This window comes from Epinephelus fuscoguttatus, linkage group LG7 (assembly GCF_011397635.1).
Source record: "Epinephelus fuscoguttatus linkage group LG7, E.fuscoguttatus.final_Chr_v1".
NCBI classification, from domain to species: Eukaryota; Metazoa; Chordata; class Actinopteri; order Perciformes; family Serranidae; genus Epinephelus; species Epinephelus fuscoguttatus.
The window spans coordinates 4,844,547-4,870,731 of record NC_064758.1 but is presented as its reverse complement, the minus strand read 5'-3'; the positions used below and the strand labels follow the sequence as shown (position 1 = coordinate 4,870,731).

General features: G+C 42.2%; 1 protein-coding gene across 2 annotated transcripts; it reads left to right on the top strand.

Moving 5' to 3' along the window:
- Nucleotides 1–215: 215 nt before the first annotated feature.
- Nucleotides 216–14,774, top strand: tpx2 (TPX2 microtubule nucleation factor). Of its 2 annotated transcripts, XM_049581665.1 has the most exons (17): nucleotides 216–352; nucleotides 843–983; nucleotides 1,771–1,902; nucleotides 2,389–2,512; nucleotides 3,088–3,150; nucleotides 4,132–4,242; nucleotides 4,400–4,509; nucleotides 4,677–4,825; nucleotides 5,183–5,354; nucleotides 7,684–7,822; nucleotides 11,209–11,431; nucleotides 11,509–11,604; nucleotides 11,718–11,891; nucleotides 11,978–12,124; nucleotides 12,201–12,309; nucleotides 12,767–12,933; nucleotides 13,898–14,771. In XM_049581665.1, exons 2-17 carry the CDS (start codon nucleotides 872–874, stop codon nucleotides 14,006–14,008), a joined length of 2,139 nt encoding a protein of 712 aa, XP_049437622.1. In that variant the 5' UTR covers nucleotides 216–352; nucleotides 843–871; the 3' UTR covers nucleotides 14,009–14,771. The 2 variants fall into 2 exon arrangements, with proteins under 2 accessions (XP_049437622.1, XP_049437623.1); XM_049581666.1 differs by lacking the exon at nucleotides 216–352 and having other exon boundaries at nucleotides 13,898–14,774.
- The last annotated feature ends 11,411 nt before the right edge of the window (nucleotides 14,775–26,185 follow it).

The following is a 26,185-nucleotide window of genomic DNA, read 5'->3' as shown; positions in this document are numbered from 1 at the left end:
ACTGTTTTTAACATGAACACACTGCTGAATATGGAAGACTGGAACAAGATGAAGAAGCTGCTTCAGTATCTACATTACATTGGAATATACAACAGAATATGATTAAACACTAGAAGAAATCGCATGGAAACAGTAGAGGGCAGCAATACGCCTTAGATGCGTCTAGTCTGCCAAAACCAAAGAAGAAGAAGAATCTCTGCTTGTATTCAGGTCAAAGGAAGTTGACGTGTATGAGCCAATAAGCGGCGGGATGATGATCATGACGTTTGCTATTGGCTGGTTCAAAAAGAAGGCGTTTTAAGCGCTAACGGCTTCAGTTTGAGTTGTGTCGCCTTCGGAATAGACGGTTTTGGTAAGCTTTTCAACCAGACTTATTTTATTTATTTCGTAATAATGTTACATCGGTAATTGTTTCCTTATGTTCTGATTTCCCGTTTACTTACTTAGATAATCACACGACTGTAGCAATATTTCATGTGTTTATTGGAATTAACTGATTGTTAGATAGTTGGAATTCTACTAAACGTCTGCTTATGATGGCAAGTAACGTTAGCTCAACGTTAACTTGCCAATTCTCCCTTCGTCACGTTACTTGTGTATTACAGCTCATATGAAGAAAATACGACTAACTTCTACCTGGATCACCACAGCAGTTTACATTTTCTTATCCGCAGAAATTAATGAGTTATTTTGCGAAGCCTTTCCCAGATGTAACGTTGACCTAGCGTTAGTTCAAAGAGATCGCTAACGTTAGCTTGGTTGATTAACTTCAACCGTTCGCAGACGTCCCACAGGGATCTCTTTTCATTTACAATTTGCTGTTTTTGCTGGTTCTTGTTTAGGTACACTGTCGAATAACACATTTGAGATTATGGCCGAAAGCGACTCTGGCGATGGCTCTGAGCGCTACGAATATGACGCCCCGTCCCATGTTGTCGACTTTGTAGAACTGGCGAATGCAAAAAATGAAGATACGTGGTTTGGTAAGTTTCCCTTCAGTGATTTTTATCACACTGCCATTTAGTTAATTTGTGGAAACTGTAACATTAACGTTCGTCAACATTTCCCAATTCTTTGTTTTGCCCGCTGACATTATAAGTTCAAACAATTTAATGAGAATGAGATTTTCCTTAATGTTAGGTAGTCCTGCTTCAGAGACCGTTTTCACGGCAGACATTTTGACATGCCATAGTAGGAAAACACGGGTGTGTTTAATAACATTAACGAAGGCTGCATTGTACTTGCTGGAGGCGCTTACATTGTGCATCCTGGTTCACTGGAACAGCCTACCGGGACACGTAACAGAACTAAGCCGTAGTATTGTCAATGTTAGGAATTTTACCTGTGCCTTTCCAACTACGACAAGTCAAAATGTCTGCTGTGAAAAAGCTCTACTCGAGAAAATCAGTGTGTCCCAAATCGCACACTTCTGTACTAAACACTGAATGTTTTGAGTGCTGAGGGATCAGAAGTAGAAAAAAGGTGGTCCCACTCAGATGGTCAGGAGGACTGCGTTGACCCATTCAGTTTGACGCGCTTTACCATGTAGATCTGAATGGGGTATTACTGTTTTTGTTTTTAAGCAGCGTGAGGATTGGCAAAAGAGAGATACGGATTATTTTTTGAGTGATAATATAATATTAGTAGTGTTGCTCACAATGAAAGCTGTGTATTTTGGAGCAGAGTAACCAATATTTAGGTTAAATTAACTATCAAAGAATCTGTAAACGGAGTCTATCTTCTTGATCTCTGACTGTCTCTTATGTGCAGAGCAACAGATCAGTGCAGCAGATGGCCATCTTAAAACTCCTTTGAGGCCTAGCCTACCCTTTAGGAGAAGCCATGGGCCTGACCTTCCAAGAGCCATCGTACCCCCTCAAGTCAAGACTGATGAGGAATCTGGTTGGTTTTTGTTGCATTATTGCTAATTACTGAGGATACACTCTTAATTTTTTAACAAGATTCTTGCTCTTTCTGCAGTCAGTAACTGCAGTTGACTTTGGTTTACAGTAGTCAATACTGCAAGTTTGAATGAAGATTCTTAAAATAAGCACCAGTTTGACTTAGATTTCCTAGATTGCACACACGCAAAAGCACAATTAAGGGAGATGTATAAAAAAAGATCTATTTGGCAAATAAACCCTTCAAATATGTAAATGAAAGACACTTGGATAGCTTTCAGACTGAATGTAGTTCTCCTCTTCATCCCAGCCCAGTAAACTTTGTGTTAAATGTTGATACTGAATAGGTGGAACTGGATCCTTTATGTATTTACAATAACTGTTTAAAGCTGAACACTTGCGTGGACCTGTAGATTAGTCTGCAGTGTTATGTTATTCACTGAATTGTCGTCATGACGTTAATCTACATGGACGATCAATATTTCAGGTCCCAGTGCATCCACATCTCAACCTTCAAATCTTGTCACATCCTGGGGTGCTGGATCTCCTGCTCGCACTGGTGCACGACCAAAGAGGAAGACTGTTAATCAACCCCCTGCCCAGCCACGAAGGTAGAGTCTTTGTGATGGTCAATCTTACACTACAGTGTGGCACTGATTTTAGAAATAAGTGTGCTACAATGGTGCTTAACAATATCCGATTAATCAGTGATGTTGATTCATAACGCTACAGATTTACCTGATGATTCTGGCCCATTAGTGTGGGTAATGTGTTGCGTCAAACAAACCACCCAACTGCATTACATCAGAGTGCACAAAAGGACATCCTTGTGTATATCCCATACGGTCATTGTTATATTGTTTGTTCGGTGTGAATGAATGCATAATTTTGCTCAGTGCAGTTTTCTAAATTGAGATTACAACTTTCAGTTTACATATTGTTTCCACAATAATCTGCTTGTAAAGATGGTCATATATTGTCTGTGGCCCTGTTCTTTGTTTGGAGCTTGGGGACTTGAAATGTCACAAAACACTAAGTGAAGTCTGATTGTTTAGGAGTATGGGGAGCGTCTGACAAAAGGTGCTACTGAGTTGCATCATGGAAAAAGTAGAATCAAGTGTTTTGGGGACTTGACCTATACTTGAGATTAAATGTGCACATTTCTCATGAATTTATTCATTTTTAGGGTTTCAAAACGTAAAGAGATGAGCAGTGCTCCAGCTCCACCACCATCAAAGAAACACAAAAAGTAAGTGTCAAAACTGTCCTGTTGTGTCCTCAAGATGCCCTTTTACCGCAGTAAAGCTGGATTTATACTTATGCGTCAACTCTATGCAGAACCTACGTACATGGCCCACACCTTTTTTGTGAGCATTTATACTTGCATGGTGGTGTGTCTGTCACTCTACAGTTAAACCTCTAAAACACTTGTTGGCGGTGGGGATTCTGTGAAGTGCTGTTAAGTTTACAAGTACAGTGAAATAAAAGTAAATAAAGGCTTTGTTTCCACTGAAAGGAAGTGTTTTTCAGCTTACAAATGTAGCACAGAGGTCTGCGTCACCACAACGTGTAGTTATATTTCTGCGGAGGTGCACGTCAGGCTATAAATCCTGCTTAAGTCCTCTGGCCCTGAAAACAGGGTGTCTGCAAGTCTTTAAAGTCCTAAAATTTCTTAAATTCAGTTATATGAATATTAGGCCTCAATGTCATTAAATAGTAATTTATCCACCTTTTTTAATTTCTTTTTGCCAAAGTAAGTCACGCTCTTCTGTGAAAACCCACATTTTTGATGTTACAAATCTTTGAACTTTCCACTAAACCTCATAGTGTCTTTTATACTCACTTACCTGTTGGCAAAATGTATATTGATCTAGCTCACTATGATAGCCATATTCCTGCATGTAACTTTGCCTCTGCATCAGAAGACGATGATTCAACCAGTTTTAAATTTGGTTCAAGTATCACAAAGAGGTCTTGAAAAGCATTACTTGAGCATTACCGCAGGGATGGGGACTGCTGTTTGATGGCTCTGTAGCACCCACTAGTGGCAGGCAGCTACATGGCAATTGGTTTAACCTACTAATATTTCTGGTGCTGACTTGCGAGGGGACAGATGTTAAATTGCTTAGATGACTAATCGCACGCATCCCTACAAGAGACCTCGTCAGAGTCCTCACTTTGTATTACCCTTTTTGTATCTGGAGTTTTCAGCTGCAGTTGTCTGTTTCAGAACTCCTCCTGTTGCCCGAAAATCCAGAAGTATGCTCCACAGCAAGGGGCAACAGAATACCAGGACTGGGCCTGTGACCCGTGCAGCAGCCTCTGCCACAGCAAACACAGAGTGAGTCTACCACTACCAGTGAAACCAGTGTTTCTCAGCCTCCTCCTGGAATATCTGTTTTATCATTCCATAACCAACTGAGATCTGCTGTGGACTGCAGGTACCTCTCCAGTGTGACAACTATTTATTTTTGCCGATGATTAATGTGTCCAAACAGGCCAAGTAGCTCTGAAGAACAGGAGCTGGAGCGCATCAGGAACCTCCAGAAGGAAGTAGCTCTGCATCGCAAGAAGAACGAGGCCAGCTACAAAGCTGCTCTGGCTGGCAGTGAGTAGATAATACTGATTTCATGTGGGGCTGCAACCAGTAGTAAATGCACTGACGACATCCTTTTTTCTGACTAACGAGTTGTTTGTCACCATTTTTATGAGATCTGAAAGTTGTGCTTCAGGTTGACTTGACTTCTTGAAAAACAGTCTGGGTCATTATTTCAGATCCACCACCAAAGAAGATGGCCCTGTCAGTGACTGTGCCTAAAGAATTCAACTTCAACACAAAGACCCGTGCCAAAGCGACCACTTCATCAAACACATCCCACAAAGAAGTGGACTTTATCACTCAGCTTCGCAAACCTTCCTCTCCAGTAAGTACTTCATTACTGACATCTTTTTTTAAAGTTGTTGCGCAACCGGAGAGGCCAAACTGTCAAATCCAGACTACTGATGATTCACTTAGAATGTGTAAATGTTTTTGGATTCTCTGTGCACACAACAGGCAACTGGAATAACGCAGACTTCCCCCAAACTGCCTCTGTAGTGAAATCAAAATTTAGACATCCACACAATTATAAAAACTTTGGCTTCAGTACACATTCATTTTGAGTGAAACATTACTGCGAAAAGTGAATATACACTGCCTAATGTTGTTGCTTGCCCCTACCCCCTTCTCTCTTTCTCTTTCTCTTTTTTTTATTTTTTTTTTTTATTTTTTTTTTTAAAAGGCAAAGACTATGAAAGGTGCCACCGTGCCCAAACCCTTCAACCTGTCAAAAGGCAACAAGAGAGGGGTAGAGGAGTCTGCTGCCTACGTGCCCATGGCTCAGCAGATACAGCAGTTCCAGAAACGAACCCCTGACCGCTACCATCTGCACAGTCGCAGGAGTGTAGAGAGAGGTGGGTTGTTTTTTTTTTTTTCTTTGGTAATTTACTTGTTTTATTGCTTTTCAAAAGAGGTAAATGCACCTATCTAGTTTTCCAACCACTCGACAAAGCACTTTACACTAAGTCACATTCTCCCATTCATACACTGGTGGCCGAGGCTATCATACAAGGTCCCACCTGCTACTCCGTTTTTAACACACTCGCACACCAACGGAACAGCCGTGGGAGCAACATGCGGACTGGAGGAGCTGGGGATTGAACTGACGACCTTCTGATCAGTGGACAACCCACTCTACCTTCTCAGCCACGGCCTTAGCATCACACAGAGCAAAGACATTACTAACAGAAAACAATAACTAACTAAACAAATCACAAAGTAAGGAAATTTGTGTTTGGTACATTATTTCTTTGCTGTAACAATGCTTCTTGGCAATAAATCTTACACAGTTTGAAAGCCTGTTTATTTCCCTTTTTTAAATGGTGCCACATTTTGTTAGGAACATGCATTTGTGGGATGAGCAGCAGAGCTGAGTATGTGGGTTGCGCCCATGAAGAATTTGCCAAATCTATTTGCCCGTGCCACTGAGGCTTGTTTTGGTTTTGTTTTGGTTTTGTTTTGTTTTGTTTTGCTGTTGCTATTGACTCTTGTTTTGAGCCTCTGGTACCTCAAGGTTCCTCATCCTGTCGGCACTTACCCTGAATTTCCACCAAAAGCTTCATGAGCGTCATAAGCGGCCGGCAGCCTTCATTTTTCAATGCACGTTGGCGACGACGGGCGTCGGCTGCAGCAAGCGGCGCAATGCCAGCGACCAGAGCGTCAAGTAGAAGTTGAGAGAAGCTGAACCTTATGCAAATGAGCCACTCCACCACCAAAGCAGCAGCCAATTGCAGACCGGGATTCTCAAGTCGAGGCCAGGCAAAATTGAAAAGACGAATATGGAGGAGAAACTTATCAGCACAGTAGGGGCTTTCCCGGAGCTGTACCAGCCGGTGAAATTCCCCGTGGAGTTGTCGGGTTTGGAGGACTCTGTGGACCCAGACGGACCAACGGCTCCGGGCCCTGTGTTTCCTCAGCCAATACGCAGATGCAGCACAAAGGAGGTTTCCGAAAGTGCGAACCATGGTGAAATCATAATAGACTCAAAGGCTATATGACTGTTTATTAGAGTTATTTTAGTTGTGTAATGAAAGTAATGAATAAAACATAGTGAAGACTAGGGATGGGCAAACAATCAAAATTCATTATTTGATCATCAAAAAAAATTAACGATCAATTATTGATTCATTGATAAGTGAGTATTTCAAAAGAGCTGTAAGAACTGTAAGCAGTCTTCTACAGATTTGCAGTCAAGGTTTGCAGGACGATAGGGCCGACGGCTCTCTGCCCAGACAATCCGGAATACACTGCACGCAGCCAATCTCCAGTCTCATAGGGCTGCCAGGAGGCCTGGCATGACTGCCCTTCACCATCAGGCCTGTTTGCGCTTGTGTGGGCAACACATGCAGTGGAACCTGAACATGTGGAGGAACGTTACGTTCAGCGATGAGTCCCGATTCTGCCTACGGCAGTTGGATTGTAGGGTCAAAATGTGGAGAAGACGCGGAGAACGCTTTGCTGATTGCTGCACCGAGTAACATCTTTTGGTGGAGGCAGTGTGATGGTGTGGGGTGGCATCTCCCTCACTAGAAATACTAGGCATGTCATCATTGGAGGCAATCTCAATGCAGAGAGATATTGAGATGAAATTCTGCAACCAGTGGCAATCCCATATCTCCACAGTCTGGGACCAACCTCTGTCCTCCAAGATGACAACGCTCGCCCCCACAGAGCGGGGTTTATCAGAGAATCAGAATTTGGGAGTGGAGAGGATGGAATGGCCTGCCAGCAGTCCTGACCACAACCCCATTGAACACTTGTGGGACCAGCTTGGGCGTGCTGTTCGAGTGACCAACACAACCACGTTGGCTGACTTGTGACAAATACTGGTTGAAGAACGGGATGCCATCCCACAGCAGTGTGTGACCAGCATGAGGAGGAGGAGGTGCCAGGCTGTTGTGGCTATGTATGGTTCTTCCACACACTACTGAGGATCCTGTTTGTTTGTTTTGTTAAATGATTAAATTGTTAAATTGCCAATATGTCTGTCTTGTTTCTTCAGACTTCAATCATCCAATCCACCAAAGAAGAGTCAACAGCAATAAAAGCTGTTTGGTACTGGCAGAGAAGATTTTGCAGATTTTTCATGGGCACAACCCACATACTCGTAAATTTTTTTTTTTTTTTTTTTTTTCCTTGAACAGTGGAAGTTCATGTGTCTTTAAATCACACTGATTTTCTCAGGGCCATCCCCAGTGAAAGGTGATAACCTGAAGCTCACCCAGCCTCACACCCCTCACCTGATGACCCGTCAAAGGAGCCGGCCACCCACCGTTAAGAGCAGTGCTGAGCTGGAGGCTGAAGAGGTGGACAGACTTCACAAGTAAGAACCTTTGCTGTTTCCCTTCTCCTGTCTAAGCTCTTTACATGGCCAATAAAAATGAATATTCTGTTTACATGCAGCCCTATACACTCTGATTAACATGCTCTAAATTCTGATCTATTTCTCCTGAACAGACTGAGATTTTAGCAATCTTATTAAGTTTAGTGCAGCTGCACTTTGCAAATGGATCCAATAAACTTGGGTAGGACATCAAATTTGATGTATGCAGACATGATGATGATGATGATGAATTTTATTTGAAAAGCGCCTCAAGGTCACTGTACAATAGTCAATGAAGTAATAAATAACAAGGAGAGACAACAAAGAAATGTACAGTGCAATGATAGAGTATGCTAATTTGAACAGGTGAGTTTTGAGTCTGGATTTAAACAGTGGAAGAAAGTCAATGTTGCGGATGTCAAGTGGGAGTAAGTTACAAAGTTGAGAAGCAGGGCAGCAGAAAGCTCTGCTCCCTATGGTGCTGAGGCGGGCAGAGGTGGCAACGTGGAGGAGATCAGACAAATATGGGGGAGCAAGGTTATGGATGGCCTTGAATGTGTAAAAGAATTTTGAATTGAATCCTGAATTTAACTGGAAGCCAGTGAAGTTGCTGGAGGACAGGAGTGTTGTGGTGGAATGACAAGGCTATGGGGGCTGAGCGGAGGAAAAAAAAAAGTTAATAACTTAAAAATTATGGCGAAAAGGTAGTTTCTTGCAACCCTAGAATTAAGATAAAAATATTCACAAACGAAAAACTCTTCTGGTTGCTGATAAGTAGTGTTTAACTTTTGATTTAACACTAAAAATTAAAACCCTCGGCACGCACTGCAGCGCAAGCAGACAGATGCGCGACTCAGAGCAGCATGTGTCACTGACACCAGACTCAGAGCGCAGCAGACCGGTGGAAAATGTCACCATCAGCATATTTTACATCAATAAAATCTATTTTCATTATTTTAGTCACATTGTTGAAAGAATTTAGTCGTCTGTGTTCAAGCAGGATAATAGGTCTCCATTCATTGCACGTCGGGCTTTCTGTTTCCTTGTCGGAGATGTTTTCTTTTTTAATTACATGATAGCTATTCTCCCTTAATTCACCAGTAAACAATACCTTTGTCCATTTCAAATAACCCATGGCAATAATAATATCCCTGTTCTCTGATTTACTGTCAAACTTTTTTAGGCAATTCATGCAACAATCAGACCAGATGACTTCTTTTCTCAGCCTAATGGGGCCGGCCTTTATTTGTCAACCAACCAAAAACAATCAATTAAAAACACAAACTGGAACTGGAACATGAAATGTTATATGCCTAACAGACATTGCTTCTCGTTCTTTGAGTTTACATATGGCTAAAGGGGAAAAAAACAACCGTAAACAGACGGCATGATTAGTGTTGCATTCAAGGTCCCCCAAAAAAACGGGAGGGGAAAGAAGGCCAAATATTTTATTTATTTATTTATTTATTTATTTATTTATTTATTTATTTATTTATTTATTTATTTTTTCATAATCGAATCGCGTGCCATCGAAAGAAACTTCAAATTTTTTGGGTCAGCCCTAAATCCCACATGCAAGGGGCTAGCCATAAGGTTGTTGTTGTTTTCAGCAAGTTGGCCTTGAATAGTTGATGATGAGCTGTAGAGCTGTGTTACTTGTTATGACCTAAGGTGTATTTTAATAAACCTGTCTTTGGTTTAATTTATTCTTTCAAGCTTTATTCCTTCACTCCATCTTATCTGAGTTCTGTTGTATGTTTGTGCTCCACAGATTTAATTGCAAACTACAACTGTTTAGTAAGTTAAAGATGCGTTGCTGCTAACGACAGCTTGAAGTGGCGATGAGGTCTTAAAATTTTTTTGGAAGGTCTTAAAGTCTTTAAAAAGGTATTGAAATTAACCTCAGGATTCCTGCATATACCCTGACTAAGCAGGGTACATAACTCCTTTGAGATCAGGTGGAGAGATCCACTTCCTGTCAGGAGGAAATCCAGGAAGAGGAAGGTTATTTAAGTGTGGGAGTGGCCTATTTGAATCCCTTTTGTTTGAGACCATGCTGCAAGGTGAGTGTGTGTGTGTGTTTATCTGTCTCCTTAACTTTAGCTTATATTGGAGTTATGCTATGTAGCGTGTGAAATAGAGTATGGTGAAGGTGCTAGGAAAGGTAGTATCAGCACTGCTTCTACCTGGAGCTTGCATGTACGGAGCCTGGGTTTGGTTGAAGGTGGCAGTGCTGTTTGGGCTGAGAAAGCCATGTGCAAGTAAGGTAAAGGAGGTTGTTGGGTTGGTGCGGGGAGCAGTGAGACCTGGCATTAGGGGAGTGTCTCTGGGACTCCAGAGATCATTGTCTAGCCTCCTGGAGGTGTCGTGGGACCAACTAGATGAAACACTGGTGAAAGGAGGTTCCCACCTGATGACCCCAAAGACATGTTATCACTGCTCACTGGTCTGTATAGTTAAGCCTTGCCATAATAGCTCATCATAGGGCTTAGGAGGTTATTCACTGAGTGCTGATCCTTCCTCTAGAGCACAAACTTCTTGTGTTTATTTGAATTAATGAGAGTGGAAGGATAGTGTGCTGTCAAGGATGACACCCAGACTCTTAACCTGAGAGCAGGGGGAAACGGAGGAGCTGTCAATTTGGAGGGAGAAAATGATGATGGCGCCTACTGAAAAGCAGGCTACAGCGTACAATGCAATAGCTTCCCTTACTGAGTGCGCAAGGATGCTGCACAGGTTACTACTTCAACTTTGAAGCACAACATAGTGGGTCACGTTATGAAATAACCTGAAAGTTTTGTGGGCACTGTATCCTGTGGTGTGTCTGTGTGTTGGCCAGCTGGTAGGTTGCTCACCTGACTGCTGCAGCTCCGCTGTTATTTCCTTCTATGCTTCGCCCTTCTTTACGCGATCATGGTAAGAGCTGGAAGACACATCATACAGGCAAGGCTTGCTATCAGTTTGTTGGTTTGGGTTTAGCACCAGTGCTGCATTTCATGCTGCATTTATATTTTTTGCTGTTATATTTGTCTCTGTCTAACCATTCACACAGTGAGATGTTCCATCCACACTTCTGGGGGGTGTTGGTGTGTTCCCTCACCAGCAGTTTGTGGAGTTTAAGTTGGGGAGTGGATAATTGATCAGTCAATCTGATCAGAGCTGATCACATTGTGGAGCAGCTGTTTGTTAGTGAAGGCTAACTTAAGACCCAGTACAATGAACAGATGTTTCACTTTCACTGCGCCGGGCATTCTACTTCTGACCAGAGTACACGCACAACGAATAACCGAGTGCAGCTCTGTGCCCAAGTTTGCCGACCACTGCTCTAGCCTATAGCGCCTCCCTGTCACAGCATCAAAGATTCATTAAATGTGTTGTAATTACAGGTTTAAGTTCAATGCCTTGGAGCTGAACAGGAAAATACTGGAGAGCGCAGAGTGCCTGAAGAAGCCAGCAGTGAAGGAACCTACTGTACCTGAAGGCTTTGAGCTTCAAATTGAAAAACGGCTCCATGAGAGACAGACCACTAAGAAGTCTCAGGAAGGTGAAGAGAAGCCAAACATGTTTAAAGCTCAACCTCTGCCCCAGAGGATCCTGGAAGGAGTGGTGGTGAGTTGAAATCCTGTGAGACTTTAAGGTTATTGCCATATGAATGCAGTACCAAGAGGATTTCCTTCTGTCAACAGGGATTGCCAGAGAAGAAAGTTCTGCATCCAACTGTGCCAGAGTCTCCAGCTTTTGCCCTTAAGAAGAGGGTCCGTGTGGAGCCTAAATTTGAGGACGTATGGGCACATCTCTTATGTTTGTTTTTTGTTTGTTAGTTTTCTTTCCTTGACTTTTGTTAAATCTAAAGTAACCTAACCCTCTTTGGTTTTTTTTTTTTTTTTTTGGTCAGGTAAAACAGCCCTCAACATTCAAGGCCCCACCAGTGCCTCATTTTGGCCTCCCCTTCCAGCCCAAGCTACCAGAAAACCGCCATGTGGAAGTCTGTCCTTTCTCCTTTGAAGAGAGGGAACAAGAGAGGAGGGCACTGAAAGAGAAGAAGCTGGAGGAGATGCGAAATGAAGAGGTGGAGTTCCACTGCCAGAAACTGTGTCCTCAGACCTCCTGAATAAAGACCTAATCATTAAACACTCCTCTTTGAACCTTTTACAGGTACCACAGTTCAAGGCCCAGCCACTGCCAGACTTCGATGCCTTGGTCCTCCCTGAGAAGAAGAAGATGGAGCCCACAAAGCCCGAGCCCTTTAGACTGCTCCTGGATGAACGGGGAGCTGTGAGGAGCACACGCTGGGAACAGATGGTACGACACAATCTGTCAGTTTTTCCTCTCAATCAACTCTGCCTTGAAATCCAAACCTGACCCCTGTGTCTTGCAGACAAAAGATGAGCAGAAACTGGAAGAAGCAGCGGCATTTAAAGCCAGGCCCAACACTGTCACTCATAAAGAGCCTTTTCTGCCCAAAAAAGAGCGCCGGGCTCCAGTGGGTAAGTCGGTTCACATGCAGAGCTTCACCACAGATCACTGACCCTAACCTGACTTTGCTTACACCTGTAACATCTGTACTCATCCTTTTACCATGGCCATGGAAAATGAACATTTCCGACATTTCTGTCCGGCCGACACGTCGGTCTGTTCAAGGAAGAAAGAACTGGAGGACACTGATCAGTTTACAGCCTTTCAGAGTCTTTGAATCTGCGGAAACAGTGGCGTTGAACTGTAGGTCTGTTTGCACTATAAAAGGCTGCAAATTAGTCAGTGTGCCGAAGTCCTTTATCCTCCCTTGGAAATTCTGTCCTTGAGCTGAGATGCACCTGATTTGGCCACGTACTTTAAGAGTGAAGCAAGAGTGCTTCAGCTTTCTGCTCTGAGGCTAAAGCATAAACTCTGTGTTCCTGTTGCCTTCACAATTTGTCTGGTACTAAGGAATTCATTCTTCGACAGTTGTGGAGGCCTTCGAGCTGTCGACAGAGCGACGGGCCCGAGAGCGGCAAGAGTTCGAGCGGCTGGCCAGTGAGAAGGAGGCTTTGCGGATGCTGATGGAGGAAGAGATGAGACGAGAGGAGGAGCAAAGACAGAAGGAGGAGATTGCCAGGCTGCGTCAAGAGCAGGTCACTGCAAAACAGTCTATTTGGAATATTCATGACATGCATTACTGAGAAAACTCATTCAGTATTACAGTGGTCATTGAGCTGTATTTTTATACAGTATTGCCAGATAATGGGATTGGTTCTGTAATGTTAAAGGGCTGCTAAAGGCAGTTATAGTTGTGCGTCACCTCTATGCAGAGCCTATGCACATGGCTTATGCCATTGTGAGCATTTATACTTGTGCAGTGGTGTTTGTCACTCTGCAGTTACACCCTCAAAACACTAAATGGCAGTGGGGTTTCTGAGAAGTGCTGTAAAGTTGACTTGATTCAAAACACATTAAATATGGCTTAATAGTGACAATTTCAAACACAATGCACATATCGGCTTCATTATAACTCCAAGATTCACAGACCAAACACTTGTCTTTTGCTGGACACATTTTCCTCACAAAAACAACATGCTAATGTTATTAGCACAAACCTATGGCATTTTACATTGTATAAAGATTTCATCTACTCATATGAAGCTAGGGACAACAGCAACATTTAAAAAAGTTAACGTAAAAAAAAAATGTTTTTGTGTCCCTGACAACCCACAAGGTTCACTGACCAAACAACTGTCTTATACTAAACATGTTTTCCAAACAAATACAACATGCTAACACTCTAGCTAAAGTCTATGGCATTTTACAATGTATGAATGAGTGGTGATTTCCTCTACTCATATGAAGCCAGGATAAATCACATACAAGACTTACAATGCTATTTTGTAGGGACTTTATTGTTTTCAATTTATTGTTTTATCTGTGAAATAAAAGTAAATAAAAGCCTCGTTTCCACTGAGGGAAATGATGTTCAGTTTACAAAATAGACAGGAGATTTGTGTCACCATGACATGTTACATTTCTGTACTTCCATGATGCAGCTCCAGCCTGATTTAAAAAGTGCAGTCTGTCTGATATAAGTTTTCTTCACCTCTGCAGGTTCACATTGCTCAGCCCATCAGACAATACAAGCCTGTGGCAGTGAAGAAGAGTGAAGTTCCTCTCACTGTCCCCCAGTCACCGAACTTCTCTGACCGCTTCCGCTTGTGATTAGCCTGCCTCGCTTCACTCTCTGTATATTTTTTTTAACTTAAGTGTGTTTCATCTTTCTCAAAGGAAATGTTACATCTTTGCCATTGTTAGTTAGTTAGTAGAATACTGGCTATAAAGTTGTAAATCAATGTGTATTTGAAATGACAGAAGCTGTTTTTTACTCTCTGTCCCATGTTGAGTTCTAGATCATAACCATGTTCTGTATATGCTCCGTTTTAACAGACAAAACACTTTTGGGTTCAGTGTCTTGCCCACACCTGTTGAACCATCAAACCACCCCATGGGTTCCCTCCCTTTCTTTCTTTCTTTTTTTTTTTTTTTTTTTTAAATATAACTTCTTTAAAATAAAGGTTATAAAATATTACCGATGTTATCAACATCTCATTTGAAACTGACAGAACTTAACTTTACAGTAATATTCTAATGGTGGTAAAACACCTGAATTTGAGCTTTAAATCTGGAGCCTTGTGTGCTGCTGTGCTACATCCTTACTGCTGATTTATTACATAGAAACTTAACAGCTCATCCATCTGTGATAATTTTGTTTGGGAGTATGCAAGAATGAATTACAGAGAAGGGAATTTCCCAGGAGCCCCATTCTCTTAAGGGTGCCAGATGGCTCCAGGTCCGTATTGTGGTTATTGATTGAAAATGTTTTTTGTTTTTTGTTTTTTTTGTTTTTAAATACAATATGCACTGCTACAACGCTAAATGTGCTATAAAACAACTCCTGCGATCTTGCATAATTTTGAGGCCCTGTTTTTTAGCTTCTTTGTCATTATTTTTAAAGTGTGTGCGTGCATATGCTTGTATAGTTTTTAGTATGTATTACACTCATATTGTGCACTTAATTAATTTGTGCTTGCACAAGTTACCTGTCTATACACAAAGCAGAGTGGGAGAAATGGGATCATCCAACCCTAATTCAGCTGCTGAAATCTGTACTACTAAATGAAAATTAGAATAAGATCTCTAAGGCATGTCCTGCAATAATAACCAATCTTGGCCCTTACGTGTTCTACCAAAAAACACCTGGAAATATGGTGTGGAAAATAATGCAGATACTAGAAAAGTGCAGTGAGTAAAGTGCAAATCAACGTCAGGCAAGCAAGAAGCTACCCACACTGATCTTGGCCACTCCTGACAATTCTTAAAATTTTAGCAGACGCAGCACGTTTTAGAGGCATCCCAGAAATGCATGCCTTGTCTATTTTTGATGGAGCGGCAGTGCTTTGCACAGAGCAGAGTTGCTTACAGGCCCCCTATGTGTACTATAGATAAAATATACACTGTTCAAAGAAAACTAGGGGAACACTTAATTCACACATTCAGACATGCAGACTGTGTCCTGGGGGATCTCCCAGATCTGGATCAGGGCATCGGTAAGCTTGCATAATGTCCCATAGGTGCTCAATTGGATTTCGGTCAGGGGAATGGGAGGGCCAGTCAATGGTATCAAGGCCTTCATCATCCAGGAACTGCCTACACACTCTGGCCACATGAAGCCAGGCTTTGTCCTGCACCAGGAGGAACCCAGGACCCACTGCACCAGCGTAAGGTCTGACAGTCACTCTGAGGATTTTTTCCTGTTACCAGCAGCAGTCAGGGTATCATTGGCTATGACATGGAGGTCTGTGTGACCCTCCAAGGATATGCCTACCCATACCCCCACTGACCCACTGCCAAACCGGTCATGCTGGATGATGTTACAGGCAGCATAACTTTCACCACAGCGTCTCCAAACTCTTTCATGCCTGTCACATGCTCAGTGTGAACCTGCTCTGTGCTCTGTGAAGACAACAGGGTGCCAGTGGTGGACCTGCTAATTCTGGTGTCCTCTGGTGAATGCCAGTTGACCTGAATGGTGCTGGGCTGTTTTCAGACAGTTGGTCAGAAACATGCACACTAGTAGCCTGCTGGAGGTCACTTTGTAGGGCTCTGGCAGTGCTCCTCCTGGTCCTCCTTGCGGAGAGGAGCAGATACCGGTCCTGCTGCTGGGTTGATCGCCCTTCTATGGCCCTGTCCAGCTCTCCTTGTGTAACAGCCGGTCTCCTGACATCTCCTCCATGCTCTTGAGACTGTGCTCGGAGACACCGCAAACCTTCTTGTGACCATACGTATGTATGTCCCATCCTGGAGGAGCTGGACTACCTGTACAACCTGATGCAGGTACCCCCTCATGCTACAAGTAGTGACAAGGACACTAGCAGAGCACAGAACTGGAGAAGAATCAGTCAGGAAGGATAAGGAGAGAGCAACGGTCTGTGGCCACCACATGCAAAACCATTCCCTTTTTGGGGTTGTCTTGCGTTTGCCTCTCCATTGCCCCTGTTGTCACTTTTATTTGCACCAGAGCAGGTGAAAATGATTCACAATCACTTGTGCTTCCTAAATGATATCCCTGAAGTAAACTGGCTTGACGTTATACTGTAACCATTAAGTGTTCCCTTCATTGTCTTAGCAGTGTAATTATGAGATTTGTGGGGTTTTGTTTTTTTGGGTTTTTTTTTTAATATTTTATTTGATTTTTCAATTATAACACAACTCACATAAACAAATACAAATACTACAAATACTTCTGAGAGCCACAGTGCAGTTGGCACCGGCAGATCTGACTTCCATTTCACTGCAACACATTTTTTGGCAATTGTCAGTAAAATTTCAGCAAGCTTAATGGAGCAGCTGCATTTAAGATTAGAATGTACGAAGTTTCCCAAGAGGCATACCTCAGGGTCCATTGGAAAATTGACTCCATTTATTGCAGATAGAACATCACAAATCCCTTGCCAGAATCTCTGTAATTTGCTACACTGCCAGGTAGAGTAAAAGAAGGTGCCTTCCACTTGACCACATCTGAAACATAGAGATAGAGATTTGTGTATTTTTGATAACTAAAACAGCCACAAATCTTTGATCTGTTATTCATAACTATGAATTTCATATTTAGGCTACAGCTCCTGAAAAAAAGGAGCTGTCTACAACAACTAAACTAGGTCCTACAATATGGAATTCAAAACCTTCTGTGATTAAAAACTGTTCCTCTGCTCCACTGCTGAAGTCCAGGCTTAAATATACTTTGCTAGGTGAATAACTTTGTGCTTTTTGTTACTGTCATTTTGTGTTTACTATTTTATCTTGATTTGTTTTGATTATTATTAATGTTAGTATTATTATCATTATTATTATTATTATTATTATTATTATTGTTATCTCAATGATATGAAATTTGTTTGGATGTTTTTTATTTTCACTTTGCTTTAGGCTCTTGTGTTGAATTGGTGATGTACTGTATTTAAGGAGCTGAGGCCCCGTATAGGCCCATCTGGGTCTCTTGCCTCTGCTCAGCGCCTTTATTTTGTGATGGCCATTTTTTTGGTTTTTTTTTCTATTGTCTTGTGCAATGGTGCAAAATAAACAAATAAAATAAAAAAATAAATAGACAAAAAAGAAGCCATTTAAGTATATAGCCTACTTACTAAGTTACTTTTGTAAGTACAGTATTAAGGGAAAAAATCTAAATCAAAACCTGCAAGTTTACAAAATCAGGCAGGCAAAATGCTCTGCTTCTAAAATGCCCCCAGTGTGATAAGACATCACGCGGAGGATGTAACAAAACCAGGTTGCAGGCAGACCATGGAGGGCAGCACCTGGTGGAAGAGTCCGTCCCAGCTCCCTTCTACAGTCAAGATGGCAGCGAAGATAACAAAAAATGGAGATTTATTCACCTCATACTGTGCCTAACGTGAGTGGACCTTATCATATTGGGTATGGAATTAATCCACAGATGCTCCAGTCCAAAATGAGACCAAACTTTTCTATGGATGTCAGTTTTTAAGCCACCACAAAGGCCAAAACCTGTCCTGCAGTAGATGGTAAGGCTTGGTGTTTTTAGCCCAGCTGATTTATGGAAAACTTGTTCCCCTGCTGGCAGGTTCAGAGGAGCGAGGAGTCAGCAGTCAGTGACGGTATAAACAGGTTTTTCAGCAATTGTGAATCACCACAAGAGGTCCTTCAGGCCACAGTTCTTAGTTGACTAACTAATTTTTATACTGATTGGTCCAGTAGTTTGTGAGATTAGCTGCAGACAGACAGATACACAAAATCACGCACACACATGACTGAACTCATGATCCCCTCCAGGCTTATGGCTGTCTCTTCAGTCCAATGAAAACTGCTTGCCTGGCACACAAGCACACACACACGCAGTGGTGTAAGGAAGTCATGACAGGCCCCAGCACATGCTATTGTGCATGTATTTTTCTGACACAAAAAGAAACTTGACATTGGACAACAACAATATACATGTTATCCAGCTGACCAAAATATCAAAAAAAAGTTAAAAAAAAAAAAAAATCATTTAATTAAACAATTTTATAGGTTATTTATAGATTTTATAGCTCATGCAGAAAAAGCATATACTTTTGTTTCAGATAGCTACTCAAATACTGTATCACTTATAAAATCCTACTTCTCACCTTCAAGGCCATCAACAGCCTTGCCCCTCAGTATCTTGCTGAGCTCCTTCACATTAACATACCCAGCCGTACTCTCACATCCTCCTCCTCCATTCAACTCACCATCCCGAGAGCCTTCAGCTGCTCGGCCCCCCGCCTCTGGAACTCTCTACCGCAGGACATAAAACACTCAGACTCCATCACCTCCTTCAAATCCCACCTCAAAACTCACCTTTTCAGACAGGCATACTCCCTTTAATCTGGACTGGAACGACCTCATTGTTGCACTTTACTGCTGTTTTATGTATTGCGTTATGTATTGCATTTTTTTTTTACTGTTTTATTGATTGTTGTCTTTTGTACAGTGACCTTGAGTGTCCTGAAAGGCGCCTATAAATAAAATGTATTATTATTTATTATTACTGGCTATTAGAAAAAAATGAAAATAACAACAGGTGGAGGAGTTTAAGTATCCCGGGATCTTGTTCATGAGTGAGGGTAGGATGGAGCGGGAGATTGACAGGCGGATTGGGGCGGCGTCAGCAGTGATGCAGGCGCTTAACCGGTCCGTTGTGGTGAACAGGGAGCTTAGCCAGAAAGTGAAGCTCTCGATTTACCGGTCGATCTACGTTCCAACCCTCACCTATGGTCACGAGCTCTGGGTAGTGACCGAAAGAATGAGATCGCGAGTACAAACGGCCGAAATGAGTTTCCTCTGCAGGGTGGCTGGGCTCAGCCTTAGGGATAGGGTTAGGAGCTCAGACATCCGGGAGGGACTTGGAGTAGAACCGTTGCTCCTCCACATCGAGAGGAGCCAGTTGAGGTGGTTCGGGCATCTGGTAAGGATGCCTTCCGGACGCCTCCCTTGGGAGGTGTTTCGGGCATGTCCAACCGGGAGGAGACCTCGGGGCCGCCCCAGGACACGCTGGAGGGACTACATCACCTGGCTGGCCTGGGAACGGCTCGGGGTTCCCTCACAAGAGCTAACGGAAGTGGCTGAGGAGAGGACTGTCTGGGCTTCTTTGCTGAGGCTGCTGCCCCCGCGACCGGGACCCGGATAAGCGGAGGATGACGAGTACGACGAGTACGAAAATAACAAAATAAACAATGACACCGATGGGTTTGCATTTTCGAGGACATAAATAGCAAATGGCACCAATTGTGTTGTAGCCCTTGACCCTAAGAACTCAGGGCCTTATCCTGACCAATAAATCAGGTTTCCAGTATGAATCACTCAGTGATTAGGGTTAACTAGTCCATACCCATTGAGTGCAGCATACCATACCAGGACTTAGTCATATCAAATATTAGAAAAAAACATTCGGTTGCATTTTAGGCCTAGATAAGAAATTAGCTCTCTAGCGCCCCCATTTTGTTTGATGGGGTCAATAATGGAGGGGTCCCCTCAGATTATGTGTGGTCATATGCCTGTAAAGTTGCGTGGTGATCGGTGAAACCCTTGAGATGTTATACACCTTTATGTGATGAGCCACGCCCTCCGCAATATTCATTACCTTACAGAAGCTCAGTTTTAGTAAGTTTTCCAACTTTTGCCAAGAGGGAACTTTAGATATTGGTCCCTAGATTATGTTCACCGAGTTGAGATTGATTTTAAGTGTTTTTCAAGATATTTAAAATGGCGGAAAATCTATATAACCGGAAGTTATGGGTCCCTGAGGCAAACTTGTTCCTCATGAGGAGAGGCATCCTGTGCAAAGTTTCATGTCTCTACGACATACAGGGCATAAGATATGCCCATTCAAAGTTTGCAATTTCAATCGGTTGCTATAGCGCCCCCCCTTTGGCCAATTGATGTAATTCGCATCCTTCCATGACCCTCTACCACTGTGCCAAATTTCACATGGATTGACCAAGTCAGTGAGGAGAAAAATGTGGAACAGACACACACAGACACACAGACACAGTTTTCGTCATTACATAGTAAGATATAATAAGATTCCATCATGCCTCTGGCCCACCTGGGCAATATGAATGAGCAAACCACGTTCTAGATCTGGCAACTGTCTGTCAGTCACAGTTTAAAGTTTATTTATTCTGACAGAGCTGGACAGGAGTAAAGTAACCTTTTGTGATGGGCTATAATTTTGCTGCACTGAGACAGTTAAAGCCATAAAAAGAATGAATACAGTTGTTGTGAATAGGTGATAGAAAGGAGACTCTGCTGTCACACACAAATCACATAAACACAAATTAGGTAAATGACATACAGAATGAAAATGCAAAGGAAACTGTTGCTGAGGTAGATATGGAACACACCTACAGTGTTATTTACTTAAGCCCTTTGCTCCTCTCGGGAACATAGGCCATTAACGTCCATTTCACTCGGTTGTTGGTGGTTCCCTGTAGATCTCTCTGGCTCCCTGATCTCCCTAGTTCAGTCCTGGACATTGCTGTCTGGACACCTTTTCTCAAGCTGGTCTTCGAGTGACCTCTTTTCTTAGTTCCTTTTGGGTTCCATTTCAGGGCTTGTAGGGTGATGTTTGTGGGGTCCTGTTTTGTTCTTTTCCACAGGTCTACATTGCTTACTTCGTCTCTCCACCAGATGTTAAGTACTACGCCTACAGTGTCATATCAGTGAATCCAGTCATTACGCAGCTAATATGTTGATAAAACAACAATTCAGAATAGCTGTGACCACATACACGCCTGCATGCACACGTTCATGCACACACACACACACACACACACACACACACACACACACACACAAACTCACTACACTTGTCAGTACTACAAAAGGTCCCCAAAGGTTGGGGAAATTTTTGTGGACCAACCACCTGACTGGCTGAGCAAACTACAGAGCTGCTGGTTGTAGCTGAAAAACTAATGGGTTTGAGAACAGAGGCTAAAAAGGATGTGATGCAAAACCACAAAATCCAATCGCACAATCTATGTATAATTTATTCAGTTTTCCCTTTCCTTTGTACACTTCTGTACAGCCTTTGCTTTAACCCAGCAGCATCTATGTTCCTAAGACAGAATACGAACATGCATAGTGTTATCGTACAAAGCACATCGTCATTTAGAGAAAAAAAGACTTTTCTGGGCTTTGGAAAAGTCTCAGCAAGAGGCCACAGGGAAAAACTGAGATGGCCCTGTATCCAGTTCTAAATAATCCATTCATGGTCTGTTCACCCTCTGCCTTCGACAGACTTCCGGTGGCCTGACATGCCGGGCTAATAACAAACAGTTATCTAATATGGGGCGTGTTTGATACAAAGACTGAGGAGCATTGCTGAGGCAATTTTAGAAAAGAACCAAGATGGCTGTAACTGATGTGGAACGCTTGCTGAAGCAGCTATTGTGTCAGTGTTAAACATTAATTATTCATGTCATCAAACTGCAACTTATTTTGACTTGTTTAAAACCATTAATTAAAAAATTTGCAATTTTATTTTCAGCCTGTAACCTAACTAGATGATAACTGTTGAACATAACATAACCATAGTCTCAAAATTCTGTCTCACAGTTTGTGTGTTATGACCATTATTTAGACATCGACAGACCAAATCATAAATAAGAATTAGTCTGGAACTTCTCAGTTCTTTTTTCAGTTTAAAAGGGACCTGACAGGGTTCCTACACATCTTTATGGACAAAACTGCAAAACTTTTTCATGACTTTTCAAGGACCCATGATATTTTTTTCTTGCCCTAGCAGGTTGAAGCATATCGGATTCAAACTCTATTTCGATATAATCTCAGCTAGCTGGCAAACATGAAGGGGGAGAGAGAACATAAAGGAAAATCATAGACTGTAGAAATAATGAACGTAGCCACCGTGATGTTACCCATTGGTTTGTGTATGTGGACTGCCGTTTTGAAACCTTGAGTTTGGCAGGTAAACTTTAGAGATAAGTATTAAAGTAATCGGAGTGATGTTAGCCAATTTCATAAATGTCCACATTTACATGTTACACCACAAATAAAAAGAAAACGTATTGATTAATGTGTAGTATTCTCCCTGCTAAACAGAGTAATGTTACAGTTCAACGTTTAGTGAGTGTGTGTTGATATTAACATTATTTGGTTAAAGGAGCTATATGTAAGAGGGGGCAGACACGACTCGCTGCAGTATTTTGAATTTGAGTGCAGTAATCGTTTTGGCCACATTCTTACATACAGCACCTTTAAGGTCAGTGTTTGAAGGCTATTTTTTGCATGCAGGTCCTGTTCATTTCATTGTTGATGACAATCGTCAAAAACATCTTTTGGAATGAATTTTTCTTTCTCTTTCAGAAAAGGTAAAAACACTGAGTGCTTCATCTTTTCATGTTCACCCACACAAAGCCACAGAAGTGAGTAATAGTTACTTTTCTATTACTGTTTAGTGTAAAACTAAAAAAAATACAGCAGACTTTTTTGTTTTACATCTAAACTGAGGGAATAGCATATTTTCAGATAATTGTGTGGCGCTAATCTAATACATGTTGTTTCTTCTGTTATTTTGTTTATTTATTCTCAGTGGCCTATGATATGATATATTCCTCACTATTACAATTTTTTTTTCTCCACCTAGCCACTGACTGGATCACTAGAGACAGCTACGTCAGGCAATTATCAGGACCTGCACCACCTCCACCTGCAGCATCCAGACATGTAGATCATCTTCACTGACACCACGCAGAGATGCAGGTGGAATGCTACTGCCATTCCGGGAAGGATGGACAAGGCCCGCAGGTTTGTGTTATGGCTACATGTGTTCATTCATTAGGTGGCAGCTTTGTACATCACTCTCACACAAGGCTTGACATTCCTGGGCTATTAGTGAATGATGCAGTTTATTTCACCACGAGAGGAAATGCTGTTCTTTAAACAGAACCAGTGTGGGTTAAGACTTGAAGTAGACGTTAAAGCAACTGAAGTGAGAAAGCAGAAAGCAGGCTAGTAGAATTCACTAGAGCAGTACAGAGATGCTGTCACAGAAACACTGGAAATGACTCAACTCGCTTACCGCAATATGTCAGCACGTCGTCGACAAATAACAATTACAAAGCAGCCTAATTCACAAGAAACAAACATAGACTGCGACAAACAACAGCAAGACAGACATAAGCAAAAGAATATGGCAGGCAGGCAGTTGTTAAAGAGCGGACAGAGGCAGCAGTTGAGTATTAATGTGTACAGGTTTGATTGTTGATGAGCCATGATTTCAACTGTTTTGTGAAGAAATGGTATGAACTGAGTTCTCTGATGTGTACTGGTACTGTATTCCAGTCCTGCGACGCCTTAACTGAAAATGCTGAGTGGCTAAAGGCACTTTTCCTAATGGGTATGACACAGTCTCCTCGAGTTGCACCTCTTGTTGCCCGGTTATTGCTTGACCTCTGTGTGATGAAAGTTTGAAGTGGAGGGGGTGTGGTGTTATGTATGATCTTAAAAACAAGACAAAGGTTTGTGTACTTGATTAAATTGTCCGAGCTCAAAAGTTTGTATTTTGTTAAGATAAGGCAATGGTGGTAGTTATTTCATCTGCGATTCAAAACTTTGAGCGTTTGTTTGTACAGTGCTTCGAGAGGTTTTAGTGTTGTTTTATTGGCCTGAACGTAACTTGTCAAACAGTATGTGAGATGTGATAGTATCATTGTGTTCATGTACAATTTGGCTGTGTTGGTGTTCATTGAGTTTCTGATAAAACGGAAGTTGGGTAAGTTAAATTTGGCTCGATGACGAACTTTTTTAACATGGGATTTGAAAGACAGACGAGAATCGATCAGGATGCCCAGGTATTTATATTCAGAAACAACTTGCATTTTCCTGACAGCATTATGACTGGTTCTGGGGTGGTAGATGGATTTTTAGAGAAAAACATGCTGACAGTTTTAGTTGTGTTGAGTTGAAGGCATGATTGGTTTAGCCTGTTTGTGATGTGGTACAGTGCATTAGTGAGTTTTGCGGCAGCATGTTGTTTTGTGCTGCCATGGGCATAAATCACTGCATCATCAGCATATAGCTGGGTCTCCATGTCAGAGCACACAGAGGGAAAGTCATTTATATAGAGACTGAACAGAAGTGGTCCTAGTACAGACCCTTGTGGGACACCAGTGCAAGTTTTAAGAGCAGCCGATTGGTAGTTGTGGACCTTTACACACTGGGTTCTGTTAAGTAGATATGATTCTGTCCACTTGAGGGCGTTATGGGTAAAGTTAAATGTAGGGAGTTTGGCTATGAGCACCTAGTGGTTCACTGTGTCAAATGCCTTTCGCAGGTCCAGGAATACAGCTCCAACAGAGCCTCCTTTGTCCATCATGAGCTTTATCTTTTCAAGAAAAAAGCAGTTAGCAGTGTAGAGTGATGGGCTCGAAAACCAAACTGCATGGGATGCAGTGAAAAAGGGCTGTTGTTTAAGTGGTTAGTAAGTTGCTCTACTACCCACTTCTCTGCAACTTTGGACACCACTAGTAAGATGCTAACTGTTCTGTAATTACAGATAGCCTGTGGATTGCCCAACTTAAAAATTGGTGATATGACAGCTGTTTTTCAATTATTCAGGAATACCCCCTGTGAGATTGACAGATTGATAATCTGTGTAAATGGATAATGATGTTGATGGATAATGACATGAAATTAAAGAAGTTTTCAATTTTCAATAAAGGTATTAATGAAGATCATGTCCAGAGTTTGTTGGTGGTTTTTATGGTACATATCTGATATAATTTTAACAACAGCCAACATGTATAATATTGTAATAATGCAGAAACACAGCAATGGCTTTGCTAGAACTTGTAATTAATTGTTATTAAATGTTGCAAACAACACTCGACTCTGTAGCTCCTCTTAAGAAGAAGTTAACAAGGCAAACAAAGTTCACTCCTTGGTACAACTCTCAAACATGTAAGTTAAAACAAGGGGCAGGGGGCCATTGCCCCCCCCCCCCCCCTTTTACCCTCCTGCCACATTATTTTTAAGCCAAATCAAAGATATTACATTACTTACGGTAAAAAAGACTTTCACTCTTCACTTCCACTTATACGGTATGTAAAATACAGAGAGGGGCCATAGAGAGAAAGATACAGCCTTCAGCAGGCACTCAGTTGCGTGCACCTGTTACTGCCTCACCAACCCGGTAAAGCCTCGAGCATCCTCAGCAGGCTCCGGGTAGACTCTCAGCCGTCTGGCTCTATCCAACTAGCAGTAATCTCCACTAACCCTGGCACCATATTGTAAGAACTCCCCAGTTATAAAAAATAGAAATAAATCAAAAAGCGAGCCAAATTGTAGGCCTATCTGGTTCGCAATCAAACATTTCTAGCACTGGTGTGTTTTATTTTTTTCTCAATGCCCCTCCGCGGCTCCGTAGTGCACAAACATAAAACAAAAGAATCTGAATTTAAACTCAATTTGTCTGACTTACATTTATCTCTTTCATATCATGAGTGTACAGATCTATGCTTGTGATGTGATATGCAGCCTGCCTGACAACATAGGCTACAGAGGCCCTGGACCTGCCGCGCACAGAGGTGGAGCGGCGTTTTGATCAGGAGGGACTCCGCGTAGCTGCAGGGCGAGAGCAGGCACCTCTTGTGGCGTCTCAGGGGAAACGAGAGCGGCTAATAGAGCTTAGATTGGGCCCAAAAAATCCAGCCCGACCCGGCCGAGCCCGTGCACGTTATGTCCGGGACGGGATTTAAATTATGACGGGATTTTAATTATGATTTAAACCCGTCATTTTTCAATAAATTGGCTGTTATAAATAAGAGT